This window comes from Manis pentadactyla, chromosome 1 (assembly GCF_030020395.1).
Source record: "Manis pentadactyla isolate mManPen7 chromosome 1, mManPen7.hap1, whole genome shotgun sequence".
NCBI classification, from domain to species: Eukaryota; Metazoa; Chordata; class Mammalia; order Pholidota; family Manidae; genus Manis; species Manis pentadactyla.
In genome coordinates this window covers 93,626,943-93,651,443 of record NC_080019.1, presented here as the reverse complement: position 1 = coordinate 93,651,443, position 24,501 = coordinate 93,626,943, and the positions used below count along the sequence as shown (strand labels likewise).

General features: G+C 39.1%; 1 protein-coding gene across 1 annotated transcript in view; it reads right to left on the bottom strand.

Moving 5' to 3' along the window:
* PPM1L (protein phosphatase, Mg2+/Mn2+ dependent 1L) overlaps nt 1-24,501 on the bottom strand; it is a 285,551-nt gene that overhangs the window by 67,869 nt on the left and 193,181 nt on the right. Inside the window, exon 2 of the mRNA XM_057499713.1 lies at nt 17,151-17,325. Within this exon, the coding sequence (XP_057355696.1) occupies nt 17,151-17,325 (175 nt within the window). The remainder of the gene's footprint in view (nt 1-17,150; nt 17,326-24,501) is intronic.

Below are 24,501 nucleotides of genomic sequence, written 5' to 3'. Positions count from 1 at the left end.
ACCCACTGGTACCACCAGCCCTCCCTCCCACACCCTCTCCTCAGATGTGACACCAAAATGCTTCCAGACTTTGCCAAATGTCAGGGGGTAGGTGGATTGCAAATCACCCCTTATTGAGAACTGCTACTATAAAGATTATTATACTAAACCAATTTTATTATTTGGGGCTATTAGAAAAACAATTCCTGGCAAATAAAAACAAGGCAAAACAATGTCATTTGAGACTCTAGTAGGGAGGACTTGGTGGGCACTAGTGAACAGTGCAGGGATCCCCCAAAGCACAGAACACAACTGAGTACCCCCAAATGGTTAGAGATATAGGAAAATGCTGAGAATGTCATAAACTCAGGAAAACTTCAAAATATCCACTTAAAAACTAACACAAACTGCTGCTAGTCAGGGATTTACAGATGAGAAGTAGATCTGACCACACCTGTCATGTTCGACCTCATTCCATTTTGTAAAGCTTTCATCTTACCGAAAGAATTAAAATCTGCTAAAATCTTGTCAAGAGGCACCTATTTTTAGACAATCTCATTTTCTTTGGTGGCTCTGGAATACTGATTTTCCCCTACAGGGTGAGGTTTACAAGGAAATACAGTGAACCAAGAAGAGCCTTGCAGTTCTGACATTACAGCAAAAAGGAAAAATTAACACACCAAATTTTACTTGGAGCACTAGACCTTCCCACATTTTATTTGCAAATGCAATTACACTGGGCCTATAACACTTCCAGGTACAATTTTAAAACACATGTGGGCCTTCAGACAAGTAGGCAAATTTGGTTCAGTTTATTTCTTTCTATTTATGTGGGCCAATACTTTTCACTAGCTGAAGTCTTAAGTTGCAAAAATCAAATGCATCTAATTCTGTGAGGGCATTTTCATTTTTCCTAGCTCTTTAATGCTTAATCTCAGATTGAATTTCCTGTAGATCAGAAAGCAATTTAAAAAAGAGTGGTAGGTTAAAACTGTATCAGTTCTCTCAAAAATAACATTTTTTTTTCAAGATGTTTAAAGAAAATCTAGCTACAGTGAAGCAGTCTTTAGGAAATGGGGAAAAGTTATTTGTTAGGTCCATCCACATTCTTCTCCCACTAATGCTGACACAATGAGAGACTCACTTGTTTACTGCTATTTTCTTCAGGAACAAAGAATCTGAGGTGGGTATTTGGTAGAAAAGTTGAAGGCCAGAAGTCAGGGACTTATAGCATAGCAAAGAGTGGAAGAGACAGACAAGATGTTCAGTGACTCCCTCATTTTCGCTTCTTTCCTTTTTCTCTACCCAATAGAAGAGGCAGCCAAGAAGCAAAAAGAAAGGACAGGAAACTTTTTTACTGAGGGCAACTGCTGGGTCAAATATAAAAACCATTTTAGTTATTCCAATTACCTATTTCAAAAATTAAAAATAGGATTATTTGCTTTTTGTTTGTTGAGGTATGTGAGATCTTTATATATTGTGGATGTCAACCTTTATCGGATCTGTCATTTATTAATATATTCTCCCATACTGTAGGGTATCTTTTTGTTCTATTGATGGTGTCCTTTGCTGTACAGAAGCTTTTCAGCTTGATATAGTCCCACTTGTTCATTTTTGCTTTTGTTTCCCTTGCCCGGGGAGATATGTTCATGAAGAAGTTGCTCATGTTTATGTACAAAGCAAATAATCCAATTAAAAAATGGGCAGAGGAGCTGAACAGACAGTTCTCCAGAGAAGAAATTCAGATAGCCAACAGACACATGAAAAGATGCTCCACATCACTAGTCATCAGAGAAATGCAAATTAAAACCACAATGAGATATCTCCTCACACCAGTAAGGATCATCACCATCCAAAAGACAAACAACAACAAATGTTGGCAAGGTTGTGGAGAAAGGGGAACCCTCCTACACTGCTGGTGGGAATGTAAATTAGGTCAACCATTGTGGAAAGCAGTATGGAGGTTCCTCAAAAAGCTCAAAATGTGCCATTTGACCCAGGAATTCCACTTCTAGGAATTTACGCTAAGAATGCAGCAGCCCAGTTTGAAAAAGACAGATGCACCCCTATGTTTATCACAGCACTATTTACAATAGCTAAGAAATGGAGGCAACCTAATTGTCCATCAGTAGATGAATGGATAAAGAAGATGTGGTACATATACACAATGGAATATTACTCAGCCATAAGAAAAAAATAGATCCTACCATTTGCAACAACATGAATGGAGCTAGAGGTATTATGCTCAGTGAAATAAGCCAAGCGGAGAAAGACAAGTACCAAATGATTTCACTCATCTGTGGAGTATAAGAACAAAGCAAAACTGAAGGAACAAAACAGCAGCAGAATCACAGAACCCAAGAATGGACTAACAGTTACCACAGGGAAAGGGACTGGGGAGGATGGGTGGGAAGGGAGGGATAAGGGCAGGGAAAAAGAAAGGGGGCATTATGATTAGCATGTATAATGTGGGGGGGCATGGGGAGGGCTGTGCAACACAGAGAAGACAAGTAGAGATTCTACAGCATCCTACTACGCTGATGGACAGTGACTGTAATGGGGATTGTGGGGGGGACTTGGTGAAGGGGGTAGCCTAGTAAACATTATGTTCTGCATGTAATTGTAGATTAATGATAACAACAACAAAAAAAGAACAGGTCATCAAATTACTTAACACACAAAAATTTTAAATGTAATAAATTTTAGAACATAGCTAGCTAAAGGAAAGAAAGAGAGAAAAATAAAGGAAGGGGTGGGGAATGAGGGAATGATGGAGGAGAAGAGACAGAGAGACAGAGACTATTATGATCTGGAGAGTAATACCTTAATCTGGAAGCCTTTAGGTTACTGCTGTGAAACTCTAAGCTGCAATTTCACAACTGTAGAGGAACCTAGGGCATGTGGTGTGAATATCTGCATCGCCCCCCAATTCTCATGTTGAAATCCTAATACCCTGTGGGATTGCATTAGGAGGTGGGCCCTTCGCGAAGTGAGTAGGTCCTGAGGGCAGAGCACTCACGAATGGGATTGGTGTCCTTATAAAAGAGACCCCAGGGAGCTCCCTAAACCATTCCACTGTGTGAGGACACAAGAGGAAGTTGGAAGTCTGTGATCCAGAAGAGGGCCTTTGCCAGACCATACTGGTGCCCTGATCTCAGACTTCAAGCCTGCAAAAATCTGTGAGACATAAATTTCTGTTGTTTATAAGCCACCAAGCCTGTGACTTTTGTTATAGCAGCCTGAACAGACTAAGACACTGGGCACTGTGTTGAGAAGCTCTAGAAGGAAACACCCTCATGAGTTAGAGCAGTCAGAAATGATAGTTAAATATTTAATAATGACACACAGAGGGCACTGGCAAATGAAACAGAAGCTGCAGTTGTTGAAAGGATGCTAGGTCTGAACAGTCCTAAGGCCATCCTGGTGCTGGGCACAGGGCTGAACACTCCAGCTTCAGACTTAGGGGAAGCAGGATGTAGGTAGTAATAAGAAAATGAGGGGAAAGGATGATGACAGTAGGGGAGGTGAAGGAGGTGGCAGTCAACAGTAGGTATTTTTATAACCCAGACTGTGGTAGCCAGCCTCCAAGATGCCTCCGATGATCCCCGCCTCCTGGTATTCATATCTTAGCTCATGTGGTCTCCTCCCACACTGAACTAGGGCTGATCTGCATGACCAATAGCATACAGCAGACACCACGGCATGTCACTTTTAACATTATGTTATAGAAGAGTGCAGTTTCCATCCCAACATGACCTCGTGGTCTCCTACATCACTCATGCTGAGGAAGCCATGCAGCAAACAGCCTTTGCAAAAGCCCGTGTGGAAAGAAACTGAAGCCTCCTGCCAACAACCACATGGGTAAGCTTGGAAGCCATGCTTCCAGCCCCAGTCTTCAGAGCCTGCGGCCCAGCTCACAACTTACTACAACCTTGTGAGAGAATCTGCTGGGACTCTAGACCCTCAGAAACTGAGTGAACGTGATGAACACTTATTGTTTTAAGCGGCTAAGTTATGGAGTAATTTGTTATGAAGCAAGAGATAACTAATACACAGCATTAGAAAACATAAAAGAAATAAAAACATGGTACAAATACATTAGAATGGAGGAACTGCTTTTCCATCCCAGAACAGAGTAAAGAAGGAAGAGGAGGTTGACAGAGCCAGTATTTAGCTGGTTTCTGTTGTGCCCTGAGTAGGAAGTTAATTTATGAAAAGTATGTGATAAGTGATCCTCTCTACCATAAAGGGGATTAGAAAATACTCCTGTATGCCAGCCTAAGTACATGCCAAGTTAAGTCACAGCAAAGATAACAGAAAGGCCGTGATTGTTAGACTGTCTACCATATGTCTGTCATTTCCCAAACGTCATCTTTAATCCCCATAAAAAGCTCCATAAGGCATGATATCATAAGGAATTATCTTGAAGCCAATTTGGCCTCAAAACCTAGGCTCTTTCCACTATACTACACTTCCTTGCCAGAAAATCACTAGAGGTTTGGCCATGGTTTAGGAAAGAAGGAATCTGACTAAAAGGCCACATAAAGCAGAAAGTCAGGGAACTTCACCCACACAGGAACGTCAGGCTGGGGGCAGTGACTCAGACCTGCTGAACCCACACCAGCTCGCTGCCCACGAGGCCTGTCCTCTGTCGAGTGAAGGTTTGTTTTCTGCAGGAAGACCAGCCCTCCTGGACTCTGGGGCTGGGGCACGTAGACTACAAGGTAATCTATAGCAGCTGCCCTGGAGCCGGGTGCTCACTGGCACAGAGCTGGGCTGGCTTCACCACTGACCTTCGCCGACCTTGATGCTACGGTTCCACGGTGGCTGGCCTGGTCACAGTTCTTTCTTGGCTTATTCCAGGGAAATACATGACTAAGGGGTGAAAAGCTTCATTGAAAACAAGAATAGGTTTCTGCCCAATTATATTCCATTTTCAGCGCTGAAAAATGAGGGGAAATGTACTAGGAAGGTTTTGTTTAGCTTTATTTTTTGTGAGTTTAAAAAAGAAACAGAAAATACATGGACAAAGTTAAAAATTCAAATACAGTAAGAGGACTCAGTGAAAAAGTAACACTCCTTGCCCGGCTTCTCCTCCTTAGAATAATGACTATTGTGAGTTGTCCATGGAAAGTAATTATTTTTTACACATAGGAGAAGCTGGATCTCACTGTGCCACTCAGGTTGAAGGGCCCAGGTACTTGAATTCATTAGTCGTAAGATGAGGATCAGTCATTTATTTTGGTCTGAGCTGGGAAGCTGCCAACTGCTACATCAAACAAAACACCCTTTCCTTTTCTCTTCTGTTACTTGTAAGATTTTCTGTAAATGCATTTGAACCCTCTCTGTATTGAACATAGTCACATGCTATACAGGAGCTTTGAAAAACATGAGTAATGCATCCTCAGCTTTTATAGACGGTTGTTATATAAGAAACGACCATAAATGAACTCACAAGAATTCCCTGTAAAGTTGTTTTAAATGTCACTTGTTATGCTCCTATGGGATATCTCCTGTGCAGCATCTTGCACTTTTTTGGTCCCCCTCTTAACCCAGCCACCGGCTAAGGGACCAGTTCAGCCCAGACATGGCCTTGGCCGGAACCATTTATCACTTGCTTCCTTCCCGGAAGCTTCCCTCATTCCAAGGTGTGGGGCACCTGCAGAACCCCTCAGCAGTCGGACATACAGAAACCAGACATGCAGGGAAGGTAATGTCTATGGAGCTCCTTCCCTCAACAAATGAGGGGATGGGACTAGTAGCTCCCTGCTTCCCCTGCACCTTCTGGTGGACGGCTCTGGGGTGCTGCTCCTAAGCCTCCTCGGTGGCACGGTGGGTAGCTTCCATAGCAGGCTGAAGCAGCAGCTGCCCTGTGTGTGGGGGGTGGGCTCCACAGTGTGGTTCCCACTGGCTTCCCCTTGCTTCCTGTTTCTCTCCCAAACGCCTCTCATTCCTGCTCCTTGGGACGGCCTCCCTAAATTTACCATCTGCACTCAAGCTTTTGATTCTGGCTCTCTGGGGGGATCCCAGGCAGAGACAATCCTGTTCCGTGTCCTGTTTACAAGGTACCTTGTGAAAAGGTCTCCATAACTTCAGCACCAGAAGAGAAGTTGTCTCCATTGAAAACTGCTTATTTTGTCTATTCTTCATGGTTAGCACATTTACTTCCATCTCTTTTTTTTTTTTGCCTTTGATTTTCTGTTTTTATTGTAACATTATTATTGCATGTATGGCAAATAAACCTTTCGGAAAGCAAGAAGAATATAAATAACAAATCTAATTTGTGTTACCTCCTTGAATGAGGACTGAGCTCAGCGGAATTCAGATGAGGAAGAAGCGAGTTAAGGTGTCATTTTGAAGCAGGTCTTAGAAGACGGATTTATAGAGACAACAGTCAAGGTTAGCAGTAAATTCACAGGGAAAATATTTCTAACTCAACTGTCTTTCCCCACTTCTTAGACTCTCAGACCTAGGCAGAACCTGTTCCACGGTAAATGTTCGTGTTGAATGAACAGTGTTTGTCTTAGTGATTTTTCCTAGCTGATTTATTTATAGCTCCCCTGGATTGGGTACAGAACTGTAAAAGTACATTCAGGTGCTTCTTGAGGGCATATACTGCAGAAACTCTTCATCAGATCAGCCTCACCAGAGCCCTGAGACAAGGATATTAACTAAAAAAAAAAAAAAAAAAACCACAGAAACACTTTGGGCACTAGAAAGTGGCTTGGAAACAGTGCCTTTCAGGATGCAATTTACCAAATGAAACTTCAGTGTCTAATAGGTCCCAAAGATTAAACTTAACCTTCTTGCAAAATGACATTAAACAGCAGTCCAGCTGCCTATAATTACAGATTTTCCAAGTCTGAAAGTCAGCCAGAGGATGCATTTTGCTTACATCTCACTACTACAAATATACAGTCATGGTACATTAGAAATTCTGGCACTTAAAAACTATGCTATTTTCCCCTACAGACTGAAGGTCTTACAATTAACTTGAAACTCATTAAAATTTATTACAAGCATTCCAACAAGGTCTACAGAATCTTGGTTACAAAGTTCCAGTGGTGCAGAAAGGAAGAGATACAGACAGCATCGGCAGCCTGTCTCTGGCTGGCCAGTGCAATCTAAACTGTGACCACCTGGTACAATTATTTTCTTTGAAGTGTACACATTTTCTTCAGTCCTTGTAATCAAATACTCCTCTACAGCAGGTAATAACTACTTCCCTTGTGGCAGACAATGACAACTTGATTAGAAAGATAAACATAGCTCCATTCAAATGTTTTAATCAGCAGGGGTGGCACTTCCTGATTCTAAATCTGTGTTAACTTGCAGTTTCCAATATTCTCAGCAAAGTCCTTTAAAATTTTATTTTGCCCACTGCAAAACTTGGATGAATGCATTTTCAGAGTGAATAGGTGGATAGGAGGCTTTCTGTCACAAAGATAAGATGAAGTTGGGGGGATGTGGATTTTTTTTTTAATAAATCCTCATCATATCACTTTTACAATTTCACTCTGAATTATTCTTTTTTAATTTCAGAGATCTCATAAGAAAGCAGGCAATGCTGATAATGTACTAATGTAAGGTAATTAATGTAAACTACTTAATGTTAGTTGAAGAGCAACACTTAGGATGTGTAAGGTGATGCTGGGGCAGAAGGCAAGAACGGGTTTGTAAAAGGCACTGGCATGTAACTACAGTCACAGAAGCAAAGACAATAGCAAGCATTACTTACAATAAGCTTACCTTTAAAAATGCAACTAACATGAAAGTTCAGGATGAACAGTTTAAGAGACTTACAGCTTCTCTTACTACCAGATTCTGTTACTACTGTCTGATTTATTTAAGAATTCTTTTTCAATTCCAAACCTAATTCCTTCCTCCTCTATGCATTTACTGTCCTTTAAACACACTCTGTACATCACTGAGTCCACTCTACTCTGTCTGTTCCTACCACTGTTTCTCTAGCCTCCCAACCCTATGCACACTTGCACACACACTTATGCACTCACATGCACTCAGAATGAGGGGTCTCATGGTCATCTGGGCACTCCCCAAGGCTATCACTAAGCCTGGCTCATAGGTGCTTAGTCATTGTTTGCTGAGTGAATAAATGAAATGAACCAATGAATGTTAAATGACCTGAAGGCAGAGTCACACACACACATTGTTAAAGCTGCAAGATCCTTAAGAAAATATCTAATCCAATGTCCATTTTTACAGGTGGAGAAGCCAAGCAGAGGGAGGTGTAATGTCTCCCACAAATACGAAAACAGATCCCAGGACTCATGAACTACAAGTTGGGGTGTTTTTGAACAGCCATGGCAGTTAGTTTTCTAGTTTGTAGATAGCAAAGTCACTTTGTTTAGTTACTATTCCTACATCTCTTATCTTTTGACTTTTTGAATCCTTGATAAAAAGGGGTAAATGTAAGAATTAAAACTGAAATTCAAATTAGCTTAGTTAAGATTGGCATTATTGGCCAGAAAGAAGTGCTTAGTGTGGGGAAGTTGGGGTTCCTATGGACAGGATCCTCACTGAACTTAAACCACCTGATGATGTAACTGGCCTGTTGCTGGGCTACCGCTTCCACACCTTTAGGCAATAAGCTATTATTGCGCTATATAGAGAGCTCGGCCCAGTGCTCTGTGCGGAGGTAGAGATGCTAGAGCTCGACCTACCGCAGGGAGAACAAGCTGGGTAATAAACTCTTTCACCCCAAAGAACATTTTGCTGTCAATTTCTATGGTCACATTGAATCCATAATGAACTTGCCTGGGGCTGAAACCCATTGGGAAGAAAACTGGTGAAAGTTGGCAATGTTCATTGTTGACCAAAGAAAAAGACAGGCTGCCCTTATGGGAGGGGTGCTTCAGCGGGCTGCTCCTGTGAATGGGGAAACAGTGGATTGTCCCCCAGTGGGTATGTGGTCTGAGATGGCTTGCCTCCTAGAGGACTGGGCCCCACCCCAGGACTGGAGGCAAGTGGAGGTGACACCTGAGGCAGTAGGGGTGGCCCTTGGTATAGTAAGCAGATCCTTTGAGAAACAGAGTGCCTGTGAGGCAGCAGGAACTGTGGGTTGGCTGCTTCTCACAGTATTAAAAAGTATACAGATGAGACCCAAGAAATGCCAGCATGAGAATGCAAGATGCAAACTTCTGTGGATTCCCTGAAAAAGGAAATGGTATTGATGTGAGGGGAGGCAGCACGAGAACACCGGCAGCAAGGTGCCACTGGAGAGGTAAACAATTACTTACAGAACGAGATGGCAGAGCTGCCAGGTGTTCTGAAAGGACAAAGAGGCCATCAAGGAAAAAGACGAACTCCTGAGGGAAGCACGGGCGTAGGTGGCACGAGAACGTCAGCTCCAAAGCATTGAGGTGAAGGTAAGAGAGCTTCTGAAGACTGAGGTAGCATTGCTGCGAGGCACGGTAGAAAAGGTAAAGGTTGTAGCAGAGGAGGCACTCGGGGGAGGGGAGAGAAAGGTGCCATCAGCCCCAGAAATGGAGGAGCTGGGGAAGGATGAAGGGGTGGTGCCGGAGGCACTGGTGCCTCCTGTATTGAAAGCACACCCAGTGGTTGTAAAGAAAATAAAGACCCAGCAGCTGAAAGTTCCCCAAGGAAAGGAGCAGCCCCCTCCCCAGGTCGTGGAGCACTCTATGGTCCACCCCTATACTCAGGCTGAGCTGGTGGATTTGGGCTCCCGGTTTAGGCAGAAGTCCTTGAAGTCAATATCAGCTTGGCTCCTGCGTCTGTGGGACTTGGGGGTGGATGGAATTGTTCTGTCGGGATCAGAGATGGGAAAGCTGTCTTCCCTGACAGTGCAGCCCGCCTTGAGGCAGCAATTACAAAGGCACGTCTACTTAATAGGATAACATGCAGCCATTACAACTTACTTTATTGAGTAGTTTATGTGAGCATAGAGAGATAGGATTACATTTCAGTGTTAAATGAAGAAAAAAAAGTATAAGATGGGGCATAAATAATTAAAACCCAGCAGAGAAAAATGACTACAAGTAAGTATGCGAAAGATGTTGATTATGTTTAGGTGGTAGAATTAGAGATTATCTTTTTCTCATTATTTTACCATATTTTAAAAAATGGTCTAAAATATATTTATATTATACTTATAATGGAAAAATAGAACATTTAATTTTTTATGTAAATTCAGATGCTGCTGTCAAAGGAGGGACAACCAATATTGGATTTCCCCAATAGTTCCTCCTGGATCCCTGTTTTTTTCTCTTCATTTCAAATCCTGTCAGCAAGCCTCTGGAGACAGTATTCTTTGAGGCCAGAAATAGGGTCCTGATTGAAGATAATAAAGTAAGGAAATCTTGGTGCCACATCTTCCCTTAGGACCTGTTTAGGAAACATACTGAGAAATTCACTGTTAGAATGAAGAATTTCCTGCAAATGCCTTTTACTGCATTTTTTATGTTCTTGGAAAACCTGAAAGGGCCCTCAATAATTCACAATCTCTTTCATGGGTTAGTTTCTCAATGTGTGTTCAATTTTTTCCCCACTGACAGTAAATGACTTTCCTTTTGAGATCACTGATTACTCTGACACTAATGTCTCAATTAAACTGTAGATGTAACTTTTAGGTACCATCTATTTTAAGAAGAATGAAGTAAGCTCAATAGGAGGTAACCCTCCAGCTACTTTCTAAACTGCTAGAGCACATTCCCCCACCCTTTTTAAAAGCTATTTCTCCAAAAAGTACATTACAGTACTTAGAGTGTCTTCACGGCAGGTAGCTTTGCTTGGGCTCAGCATCCAGGAATTTCTAATGTAAGCTGCATCAGGGAATCACAAAGCAAAGGCTGAAAAATTAATGCTACTCCTTCTTTCTCATCTCCTCTGGGAAAGTTGTATGTGATTGCCTAACACTTGTAAATGGATCAGCAGGTCCCCAGCTTTAACTGATGCCCAGATGAACACAATAAACAGCCGGCTGAGTTCTCCCCTCTCATTTACCCCAGCTGGTTTACTTTCTGCTTCTAAGTGCTGTCTTCACGGTAGTGACGTATGCTCATTGGAAAGCTGTATGGGCTTCTAGTGAACTCTAAGAAGAGAAATAAAACTCTTGCTTTTTCAGGTTAACTGTGAGAAGGAGATGTAAGCAGCAACTTAGGGAACTTTCTCAAAGTCAGCAGCAAAATACTAGCCCTGGACAGCCTGCCCACGCAGGCAGCTCTTCCCAATGGGAGGAGCCGGCAGCTCTTTACTCCTGTTCCCGCGGCTTAGGGTTCTTGAGCGTGTGACGGAGAATATCACTTTCAAATAAATGGGCCTACTTGTCTCACGATTCCCTCAAAAACAGGCATTACTAGGCATAGTACTTTATCCTTAACAAGGAAATATGCAGGTTATTTATTCATGCCCCTACTTAAAAAAAATTTCTAAACAGTTTGAGATTACTTAGAGAAATAATGTTAACATGAATAATATACCAGAAAAATAAAAATAAAATAACTAATGCAAGGGAAGATTTCCTCTCCTGCTATTGAGACAGGGATTGTGGATGTAGTCAGAGTAGGGTAAGGATATCTAAAAAAGACCCCTACCAAAACTCCATATTAAACAATTAAGCAAAATCAGAGTCACATTAATTCTCTTAAGTAAAATATCAAACTAGGAATATAAGCATTCTTCAGTGAGATTAGTTAAAACTAAAAAGTCAGGAGTAACTTGGCCTGGAATGTTTGAACATCCCCCAGATAAGAAAATACTTCAACATAGCCCCTGTCTTCACTGTGTCAATTTAGTGAGGCTATTGTAAAATTTGCTTTAGCCTGCTGAGAGGCCCAGCTTATCTTCTTTAACTTTGCCCAGTTGCTGCTTTTCCTCCTCCAGTCCTTAATCAAGTAATATATAACCTGGGCAATTAATATAGCAAGCAAGCCCAGTCACAAACAACATAGTAAAAACAAGAAAGATTCCATCAAAAAGAAAAAATAAGTTTCTTAACATAACAGACAATAACCCAGGCCACCTTGGGAGCAGGACAGGCAGTCTTGATTAATGTGCTCCCAAACCAAGAAACTGCTATTCTGGGAAAGAATCAGAGCAATAAATTTCTGTGTTAACTCTGCAAAATAATCCAGAAGACTGATAAGAAACTTAGTGTCTCTTCAAAGATAAACATTTGAGGACCATTTAGCAGGTCTGCATCCCTAGCCCTTTGTCTCTCAACTGCCTATAAACCCCCTAGACAACGCACCACTACTTGTCCCCTCCTGGCCTGAGCCAGGAGCTCTGTCCTCTCACTGTATCTCTTAATAAAAGTCTCTCACTAGCTCTGCTACCTTGAGTGTTTGTTAAGTTCATTCTTCAATTCCTCAAACAAGAACACCAGCATCACTATTTCAACCCTTCAACTTTTGCCCACTATGACAAGTAATGAATATTTAGGCTAATGATGCTCTGAGACAGTGTGAAATACTATTTCCATCTCTTCTCAGATCATGTTTTCCTTAGAAATTTTTCTGTGCTAAGCCCAATCTACTGAAATGTATATAAACTTGTACTATAATTCAAATAAAGACATTTATAGATCAAATGCAAACCATACCTTCTTACTCTGGATTTTGCTTAGCATTAATAAACACTAATAAAAATATCTAAGCTATCTCAATGAGGACCCATGAATAATGGCTCAGAACCTCTCCTTCCAAAAACCTAGTTTTGCCTGACTCATCATGTCACCCACTAACAAAAGCATGCCTGGGCATATTCATGTGCAGACGCTGGGAAAGCTGAGGGATGGTCTTACTTTGGTCAGATATTACATGCACATTACATGGGCTGTGTGAGGAGAGAGGAGACAGGCAACAGCGCAAGCAGAAGGTTCAAGATGAAGCCACCTGCAGCCTTGTAGGAACTATGGCTGCCTGAGTTTTTCATTGTCAAGAGGCCAGTCACTGTTTTAGAAATGGAAGACATCTCTGAGATCCAAGCTCGTGCCTTCAGTTTATAGGAAAATGGGGTTTAGGGAGGTTTGGTGACTTACCCACACTCACATATCTGGTTGGCAGCAGAGCTAGAATGGAATCTGGGTATTTTGGTTCCAAGACCTCTTTCAATTATACCACAAAACATCTTTATTCTGGGAATAGTCAAAACTTAAAAATAAGCCACTTGGATGAAAATCTTTCTCAACTGGTTTACGCAATTCCTGTGTTTTTAATACAGAGTATTATTAACATCACCGAACCTTTTCTCTGTGAAGCAAGGCCACCATTATGAATGAAGATCAATGTCATCAACTCTGTCATCCAGAGTCTATGAATTCGGATTTGACAGTGCAGTGTGATGTTGGGGTATGATAACTATCTATGGATTTCCATGGATTGACTCTTCACTCTTATTCCTTGCCACCCTCGGTGTCTCTGTCCCAAGTATCATTCCCTTCACCTACCTTCTAATTCTAATTCTAAACTCATGTTTTTAAAGTTCATTCTCTAGACTAATACGAAAGACAGACATGTGTGCACCATATTCATTGCAGCATTATTCATTATAGCAAGAACCAAAACCAAAACCATAATTGTCCAATGTAGAAGAATGTTTAGTGAGTAGTATGTTCAAAGAACATAATATTATGCAGCCATTAAAATTATCTTCACATGAAGAGGTTTTAATGAAATGAAGAAGTGCTTATGAAATAATGTTAAGTGAAGCATGCAGGATATAAAATTGCAACATATCAACCACATTTCAAAAATGTTTAGTGAGGGAAATATACCAAAATGTTTACAATGGTAGGTTTATTGATAATTATTATTCTCTTATTACACCACTCTAATTATTTCTATTTACTTCTGCTTAAAAGTGTCATATTCTTAAAGTTAGAAAAAGAATTTTAAGAAAGAGAATGTCACATTAGAAAACATAACCTAACTGGATAGAACAATAAAAATAAAAATGTAGATTGTAGGTGAGAATGTAAGGCCTCTGGTGTATGGGCTTGTCCACCAATTCTTTGAATGGTAAGGCTGCACATGGCTTTTGCTTACTTTCCATTTCTTTGCTGAATTTTGGGTATGTTGGGGTGCTGGATAATTGAACTGTGGTGAGTTAAGTATTCACTTATATATATACTTAAAAGGGAAAGGGGGATACCGGGAAAGACAGAAAAAGAGAAGGGTGGGAGAAAGGTTCTGATACAATGCTTTCCAGACAAGTGTGTAAGGATTATTTTCATTAAGTGGGTTTTAGAAGTTTGGAAGCAACAGATGGTGGTAACTGTCATTAAGTCACTCAGGCTGATTTATCAGTGGGTGGGCATTAAAGACAAATTAAACTCTCTGGAGACTAGGGTATCTTCCAATTAACAATTACTTAAAACTCGGCATGTCAAATTAAAAATGTGAATAAGTCAAAACTGGGGCAGCATGGAAAGAAGCTAAGCAGTCAAAGCAGATGAGTGACAGTATAGATGTTTGTATCTAAAGATATTGGATAGTTACCAGTTTTCTATCCTGACTATTTTGTATCATGATGAAATATTTTTCTGTAAACTTGCAATTTTTAAAAGTTTTCTCCTCTTTGAGGGAAATCTTTAATAATTGGTAATGGAGGAGAAAGCAGTGGCCTTTTGATTTTAAAACACACAGTGGCATTCATTTATTCATACATATGCACAGCCCCCACCAGAGGTGTCACCTCATGTAGGGATACCCAAGGGCAAGCTGAGCTTGGTGAAGATGATTTAACAATAGATGTTGTTTGACTTCTCAAAGCTTCCAGAGATATTTTTTTAAATTTCCCTCTGCCTCTCCAAACACTATATGCATGAAAACACTCTAAGAGTACTTTAAATTGGTCTGAGGAATAGACAAGATCCCAATCTGTTCTCATTCAGCGTTAACAGCATTTGCAATATGACTTATAAGGACTTCCTCAGACATGATGTATTTCACTATCCTGATAACCCTGCCAAATATTGCCAGTCCAGCTCTATAGATGAAGAAACAGAGCTCTAAGAGATTAATTTGCTGAATATCACACTAGTATTAAACTAGAGGAAAGGTCTGGAATTTAGATCCTCTAACCCTCAATCCTGTAAGTTCTTTCCACTGTATCATGCTGCAACTTGTGGAGGGATTAATTCAATGCCCAAGTATTTGCCCCTAAAGGCCACATACAAGTGTACCTCTGCCACTTGGTAGCTGCTCAACGACAGTGCAGGTGAGAGGAAAACTATTCCTGAAGAAGGAAAAATAAAGTGGTGGGAGTTGGCAGTTGATAGTCATTCCCACCCTGGTGCCCAATGGGGTCCCTTCATCCACATAGACTGTGTCTCTCTTCTTTTCACAAAACCATTGTCATCACTTGCCCTTAGGGTTTAAATTAATGGCCTCTCCTAAGGAATTCCATTGAAAATCTGAGCCACTTTCACTAGCCATTGCCTCTACATCCCCTCAGCTTAACTTTATTAGTTTGTAGATATTACAGAGCATACCTATTTCCAAATTCCTTGGGAATTTTTACATGTATACTTTAGCTCCCCAGCTAGATTTAAACAATGTTTTCTACATCTCAGATTCCTCTCTGGATTTTCAATACTCTTCTTCCTTTCTTCCAACTGCCTTGTATATTGTTAGACATTCAACAAATGCCTACTGAGAAAGTGAGAACCTGAATCAGTGTAGTAAAAACCCAGCTTGATTACTAATTAGGAGGTTGGAGCCTCAGCTCTACAACAGAGTTTGCTATTTCAGGCACATCTGTGGGTCTCAGTTTTCTCACCATAAAATAGCTATGGGGACATGAAGAGGGTGGACTATATAAGCTCTATAGTCTCTTAAGAATCTATGAATATTTAAATATTATCTTAATTGGGCTGATCATAGGCTTATTTTATTCCATTAGGGATGGGAAAGGAAATGAATGCAAATTGCAAAAACAAGAATGTTAAAAACAAGACAAAAGTAGAGACCAAATAACTAACCACCCAACAGGCAGAAGGAAGTCAACATGTCTGGAAAATTAATAAAACAAAGGAAAATGAGAGAGAGTCAAATTGTCTTGGGCAAGTCTAGAAGTATGGATCTTGCCTGAGGGGGTTATAAAGGAATCAAAGGGTAGAATGTAAATGAGGACAGATTAATATATACAAAGATTCCTTTAGTGGGTAGGCATATGTAGCATAATGTTTGTTTTTTAAATTTGTTTTTAAAATCTTCTGTTTGGTACTAGAGCTTGAAATCAAATGTTAAGAAAGAATGTCAGCATTGAGACTGCTTAGATCATGCTGAAGAGAAAAGATGATGCAAACTAATAACTTCCTGGTGGAAATATAAACAGAAGTTCCTGGTATTAAAATAGAGATTAATATTACCAACATTTGACCATCAGAAACCTATTTTTCTGCACTTTCTCCTCCATCTGGAGATGGTGGGAAGAGGACAATTTTAATCAGGATATTTCTCTTTAGTAAGCTTAATTTTCTTAAAGATTTTAATAATTCCAAGTAATACTACTCTGGTTTCATTAAAATTGGGCTTTAGTGACAGACTGCATAATAGATAAAAATGGTGTTATAAGGAATAAGTCCATGCCTTTATGAATAAGTTCCCTTAGATGAATAAGATGGATTTATGGCAGGCAGTGAACCAAAGTCTCCAGTGTGCTATTAGAGGGCAGGACTCCCCTGAGGAGTAAAAGGAGAAGAAAGTCAACTTCAGCTGGAAGCTTCTAGAGGAAAAAAAAGGTACCTCTTTGGGGAAAAAAAACTCTGAAATTTAAAAAATGATACTTGAAATGAATAAAAGTTGTTGGATTATTGGGTGTAAAAGATTTTAGTTGGTATCCAGAGTTGAAGTGACACTTTAAAAGATTAAATCAATAGAAGTACATGGTTGATAAAAGGCCAGAAAAATTACATTTAAGAAAGAGCAAAAAGTTTTAAAGGATTTGATAGCTAAGAACCATTTTGGGGAATCTCCTGATAAAATTTTTGACATTAAAACTGCAGAGAACAAACTTACTGTTAATCCATGCTATGTAATTTTGAGTCCAGTTTGCCCTTCATCTTTTACCTGAAAAAGGGCCTGAATTTAACCAAAGTCTACAAAAAATTTCTGCAGAGAGGAAAAAATTGTGTGTGTGTGTGTGTGTGTGTGTGTGTGTGTGTGTGTGTGTATCAAAGACAAACATACCTGCTTCATCATAGGATACAGTCAATTTTTCTAGCATTTCTCGGTCAATTGACAGAATCTGCTGTTCCAGGATGGTCTGGTAAGACAATACACTGTTTTCTTTGTCTTTCTCGTAGTCCTGAAGATGTTGTTTAAGGGCCTCTGGGAGTCGAGATTTTACGTATTCAGCTGCAGTCTGCAGTTAAAACAGGTAGAGAACTCCATTAGCATCTCTCCTCTTGCGCACTGTGGCGAGAACTCAAAGTACTGTGGAACCAACCCTTGAGACAGCATTTCCTTGTCATCACCTCTTTCAGACTCCCCTGTACCAAGCAAGGAAAGTCTTCAACTAGGATCACAGACCTCTAGGAATTTTCTAGCAGGTTTACAGGCATAAAAGATGATGGATATGGTTTAGCATTCAAAGAGTTAATATTCAGAGTTTCAACTATTCCACTGAACTCGGAAGGCCCCATGACAGTAATATCCCTGGATAAATCTGAAGTGCCCTTGTCTGGGAGGCAGAAGCCACTGAGCAGTGAGCCCACCTATGCTAGGGCATCTGCACTGCTCCTTGGCTTTGTTCCCTGCTCATTAATGCTCACGCAGGAACTCTTGTGAAGCAAATAGAAAGGAGAAGCCTCAGCTAGGGCTGAAATGGAACAATGGGATAAACAGAAAATGAAGAGATCTAATATGATGCCTTTTAATATGACAAAGAAATGTTTGCCACTTAAATGTCTTGGCCTTTATATACACTACTCTTAACTTTTTTAGTGTTATCTGCTCAGTGTGCTCCCAACCAGTAACATCTGAAATTACATGCAGTGATTTTCAACTAGGTAAGCATGCTTCCTTTGGAAGCAGGAAGGAAGGCATGTGTACTTTGAAAAAGACCTTCCCAAAGATTCTGATATGTTCTTCTGGTGGGCTGGAAGGATAGGATAGCACACCCTTCCCCCTCCTGACTGAAAGTCACAATTAAAGTTAAACAGAACTTTAAAGCGGAAAGTAACTGAAAGAGCAGCATATATGAATCAGAGGGATTCTGAAATTTTTAAAACATGTCTTTTGAGAATGTTAGAGTTTTACATCTCCTTGCAGTGCAGTCCTGCATCATATGCATACAGTCTGAAGTTGATAAAATAAATGAAGGCATAAAACTATTATTTAAAACTATCCTCATGACCAGCAGAGAATTTAAGTAGAACAAACTGTTAAAAAGGATCGTTCCTGGGATATGGGCCTAAAAGACCGATCTACATAGTTAAAGTTTTGAAACAATTCCTGTACAGCTATTCATTGTATAACTTAAAACAAGTCTGAGTTAACACCACACACACAGACATAGATACATGGCATGTGCTCATCAACAGAAGTTTGTTTTATTTATTTGTAGAATAATTTGCTCTATAGCTTTTGGAAAAAATGAGATAGGTCTATATTTACTGACAAGAATGTCATGATATATTCTTAAGGTTAAAAAACAAAGTTACAGAATACCAGTGATAGTATATCCTTTTTGTGTAAAGCATACATATATGCATACAGTGCATGTTGTATTATCACATATGCAGGTGGGAAGATATGCACAAATACACTCAAGTTGTGGAAAGCACTTTTTACTCTCCATGTTTCTATATTGTTCCAATGTTCTTACACTATGATTTTTTAAAATTATCTCTAAAATGTGTTCTTTTGTAACCTTCCTAGTTTTCCTTTTAAATGTCAGCACAATTTACGATGAAAATTAACTTGCCAGAACAATAATAACTCACTTCCCAGGAAAAGTCCACCAAGAAGTGGTGGGGGAAAGTTCCACCAGTCCTCTGAGCTGCCACATACTGCACATGACACTTTTTATTTCCAGATCTATATTTAGATTCCCTAAGTTAGTTGTTGATTAAATTACAACTTTAAAATATCACCAAACATTGTTCAGTTTCTCTGCTAGCCAGCTAGTGCAGAACAAATTATTCCATAAAGTGTAAATGGACTCAGCACATTGACATAACATATTTAATTCTAGTTTAATAACAATCTTCTCCTGATACAGAAAAATGAAGAGACACATAGCAGAGTAACTATTTTTAAACTCATATTACCTTGCTATCCAGTATAGCGTATGTTTTTAATTTCTTTCTTTGGAAATAATCTACGAGGTACAAGAAATAATTTTATAATGCACATTTTACAAACACTGGTGCACTCTGTATTACTGAAAACATACATTCCCTTCCAATTGTGTCTACTGATTTAATTTCTAATTAAAATCATGGTATTGGTTTTTGAACAGGGACTGTACTTTTTTCTATATTGGAGTTATATTTTGGCATTTCATTTCTAAAACAGTATAACTTCATGTAGAGTTTTTTCCACTGGTAAAGATTCTTAAGAGGAACAGGAAGAAATAACTAGCAAAATACTAAAGTCTATCAAGATATTCCTCAGGAAATTACCTCTATACTGAGGTGATGTTCCAAATGTATGCAAATGGCAGCTAAACCCTATGTTCACGCATGAATCTACGTTAAAAAACAGGCTGTTACAAATGCTATATGATCAAACTTATACATGGAATCTGAAATAAACAAAAAGCACAGCAAACTCAAGATACAGAGAATAGACTGGTGGTGGTCAGAGGTGGGTAGGGGCGGCTGCAGAGAATGGGTGATGGTGGTCAAAAGGTATAAACTTCCAGTTGTAAAATAAATAAGTCCTGGGGCTATAATGCATAGCACGGTGACCACAGTTAATAATACTATGTGGTATAATTGAAAGTTGCTAAGAGAGTAGATTTTAAAAGTTCTCATCACAAGAAAATAAAATTCATAACAATGTGTGGTGATAGATGTTAATTATACTTATTGCAGTAATCATTTCACAATATATAAGAATATCAATTCATGTTGTCCCCTGAAACCAACATAACATGTCAATTATATCTTGGTAAAAAAACAGGCTGTGATTATTAACTGAGATTGGAATTGTTCCACAAATAATACATAATAGAGAATTTAAATCTAAAAATGTCACTAGAATTCTAAAAATGAAGTGAAAAACAAAATTATAAGATTACTTTTCTATTCTATAATCAATGGTAAGTGCTACTTGGAAGGTTAAATCTTAAATTGTATATTTTTATAATCAACCATGATCAGTATTTTGCATTTGTTAACATTATCAGTATCTTGCATTTGTGCAATACTTTCACTTTTCTGAGCAATCTATGTTGCTATTCACAATAACTTCGAGTGAACGTAGACAAATTATTGGTGTTGGCCAGTCTTTCACATCCTTCAGAGTTTGGCTCAAATGCTTAAACAATTAGTGAATACACCTAATAGCAGCAAACAGTTTTTTGAGTATTTACATAGGTATTTGTGTAGGTATTAGTATTTGAGCTCCCTGGTTTGGCTGAGATAAAGACTGCATCTTACACATCCTTGTGTCCTCCCCACCCAGCATCTGGTTCAGTGCTTTGCACCACAGAAGCTTAAAAACTTGAGTGTACACAAGACTGTGAAATAGCCTTGGAGAAAACTTTTGACAGTTCATAATTCCTTGCCTGCAATCAGAACTTCTTTTCATGATTCCAGATACGGCATAAAAGCCTGGTTTTCTACTGTCACGTGAAACTACATTTGCTCATTAATTATCACTGATGCCATTATTTTATGAAAGTAAACAGCTAAACCCAAATGATCATTCACATACATGCCAAAGGGCAAATTGTGTACTTCACATGCAAAAGCTGTACATGAAGCTTTATTTAGTGCCTTCCTCTCCATAATTGTTAGAGCTTCTCTACTCTTGCCTTTCTTTCTTCATTTGGAAATGGCTTTTATTCTGGTAAGGACCCACATGTAAAGAATCATGTAGAATGGACCTCAGAACTATGCCCTGAGTTAAGGGTTGCCTTGTGTGTGTTAACTCTGCCTGGACTTTCCAGTTTGTGCTTGTGGAAACTGTTGAGTAGCTTCCCCAAAGTACCCCAGGTGGTGGCAGAGAAGCCTCAGAGCAGAAAGTGGAAGCTACATAATGACACCTGAAAAGATGGTTAACAGCTGGAATAAAAAGATGAATTAAAGCTTGTGAGGCAGGGCACAAAAGGTGCCCAATGCACCTTCTTACAGAATTTGCACACATGCCTATTTCAGTCTGGAAGATAGTAAAGGGCTACAGTAGACCCTATACAAGGTACTCAAAAGGATAAAAGAAACAAAGCAGAATGATTAAGGATCTAAATCTGAGAACCTAGTAGGCAGAATGCTGATACTGGTCAATAGGCTAAAAAAAAACTTACTATAGTGTAATGTTCCTTAAGAAATTACATATATGGAAGAATTTGGTGTGTCTGTGGGGGCAGAGGGCAAAGTATATTTTAAAAGCTGCTAAATGTTTCACAATCCACTTTAAAAAGTAACCCTGTTAGCCAGCCAACTCCAATTTACTGAGTGTCTGACAAGCAAAGCCTTTAAACTCAACACTGTTGGGAGAACAAACCTCTCATAAAGGAACCTGAAATTTTAATGAGCACACAAAACATACACATGGAATACGGGAAAAACATATTTTACAAAGCAATACAAAAAAGAGGCATGAAATGAGAAAATTAATGTATTAATTTACTATATGAGCTATGTTAAGTGCTAAAAAGCCTCTAAAGGGAGAAATTAAGGAGAAGAGACAAGAAAAAATATCAGAGAATCATTGGAATGTAAAGATCAGTTTTGAGGTAAGAGGCACTTACTGGACGACCAATCTAGAAAGTAGTGAATGTGAGTTCACAAGAAGAAATATTAAGAAATAAAGTTGATAAAACTGGGAATAAGACTGCTGGCAGTTGGAGAAGGCTTAACTCACTATTAAACCAGGGAGTTTTGATTTGTAGCTGGTAGTAACAGGGAAAATCTGCGACACCTTTAAGAATGAAATAAATGGTCATATCTTGTTTGAGGAAGAATATGCTTGAAGCTGAGTTAAAATGCACTAAAGTAGAGTGAAATTAAAGCTCAGAGACCAGTAAAAAGTCAGAAGGAAAGGAAAACTGGCCTACACTGTAGTTGGAGAATAAACTGAACAATATCTTTGGACAGAATGTGAAAAAAAAATGTAACAAAATCTCATACCTTTAACCTGGTAATTGTCTTTCTAGGAATTAATTATAGAAAAATTTAAAGATGAGTATAAAGACTTGTATGCAAACATGTTTACCAAGGGAGACATTATTCATGATAATGAAAATTTGTCTTGAAATTGGTTGATTTAATTATGGAACATCCATGCAATAGAATACAATGTAGTTCTTAAATCATGCTATGAAAGGATACTAAATTATATGAGGAAACGTTTGTTATGAAAAGCAAAACAAAGTTGTGTGTATACTACATGTATGAGGAACAAATAGACTAAATTATATTAATATATATCATTAGAGTAGTAAGAGTTTGGGTGATATTAGTTTTTTTCTCTAATTTTCTGCATCTTCCAAATTTTCTAAAATAAAAATAATAGAAAAATTATTGACAATTTTCTATGTGTCAGGCACTGTGCTGAATGCTTTACACGTATTCATGTACACAATCCTTACAAAGCTTTTTTTTTTTTAAATCTGTAGATTTTTACAGATGAGGAAATAGGCTCAGAAACGTTCAGTAACTTATCCCTGGTTCTGCAGTGAGTTGGTGGAGCAGGAAACACCCATCACTTTTGAACCAGAAAAGAAAACATACCTTTTTTTTTTTAAACGAAGGCAATGCCTTCTGTGGTCTTTGCTTTGGAAAGTAAAGCAGCCCCAGGCTAGGCTGAGAACAAAAAGAGCACAAGAGCAAAGCTTGGTGACAGATGGGAAAGAAAAACACATAAAATGATTCTCGATGTTGCAGAGCTGAAAGCTGAAGGTGGTGGTGGTGTTATTGAGAGTAATGGGAAAACTGAGTAAAGTGAAACATATCAAATTTATTTTCGAACATTGAACTATAAGCCTGAAAAACTACCCACTGCTCTGTATTGTATGGAATATCCATCACCAGCCCTCAAAAAAAGAAAACCTCCACGAGGAAAAGGTATTAAACTTATTTTATAGAACTCCAAAGAAAAATACCAGACTAATGACTTTTTTGGTTACAAGTTCCAGGGCGGCAAAAGCTATTTTCAAGAAAAGATATTAAGTGATATTGAATTAAATTCTAATAGAGCCTCCATTAGAGAAAGATCACAAGTAAATGAGACCTATGTTCAATCACTTAGTATTTTTCTCTGGGAATTTGCAAAGGTCAAGTTACTATTCATTTTGAACTTCAAAGGACCTAAAATAGAAACGGGCTTCTGATGTCCTTAACTATGCAAGTGTGCCTTACAATTTTATTTTATTTCAGAGTTTTTTATTTTTGTCCCCTTTTTAATCAAACATTCCACTTTATTACCAATTCAAAGAGTTTATAGTATGCAATTTAAAGTTTAAAAATTGTAGGTAGGGTATTCAAAAGCAAGCTCTTCCTATACTCAATAAATTCTTACTTAGAAGGTATTTTTAAAACCAAGGAATAGATTTTATCATTAAGCTTGCAATGAGTTGTATTATAAATATTGGTCCTGATGCAATGAACCAATTTCAAATCAACTTTGAAAAAATCATCAGATGAGATTCTAAGACTACAAAATCTGGGAGATAGATGCATCTTAAGAAATGCATCTGTTTTTGCCTCAAGGATGGTCTAGAGTATGCTTTGCTAAGATGAAAAGGAGTTTCAGAATTTTAATATGTTTCAAATTCTCTGATTTTATAAATTGCCCTCCCTCCCCCTTCATTTTATTTAATGTGTGTGCGCTTGTGTTGCACGCATGTGCGACACACACACACACACACACACACAGTTGTAATTTGGCAGAAAGAAATCCTCGAGCTCCACTGAAATGAATGGGACAAATAATTGATGGCATGCCTTTCCGTCTATATTCACACCACATACGTGCCTGGCTGGGCACACACTGTGCTAGCGCTTCAGATATGAGTGTTGGTTGTGAAAGGACACAGCCTTCTAAAACTGGATCAAAAGGAGGCTGAAGCAAAGGGGCTGGTCCTTGGACCCACATAAAGGGTAAAGCCAATGCTGACCTCACTCACAATAAGGTGACAGGATCTGGTGCTAAGGGCATCGAATCTGTGACCCTCTGGGTGAAAAGCAGCCCTTGGCACTGAGGAAGCCATACCAGAGAGATAAGATGGGAACAATTCTGCAAATACTGAGTAGGAAAAGAGCTTAATTTGGGGCCATGGTAACCCAGGGATGACTGCTAGGTATTCACAAGATAAAGGAGAGATCATAAAGGAGATCCTTCAAAACTCCTTACACAGGAAAATAGAAGC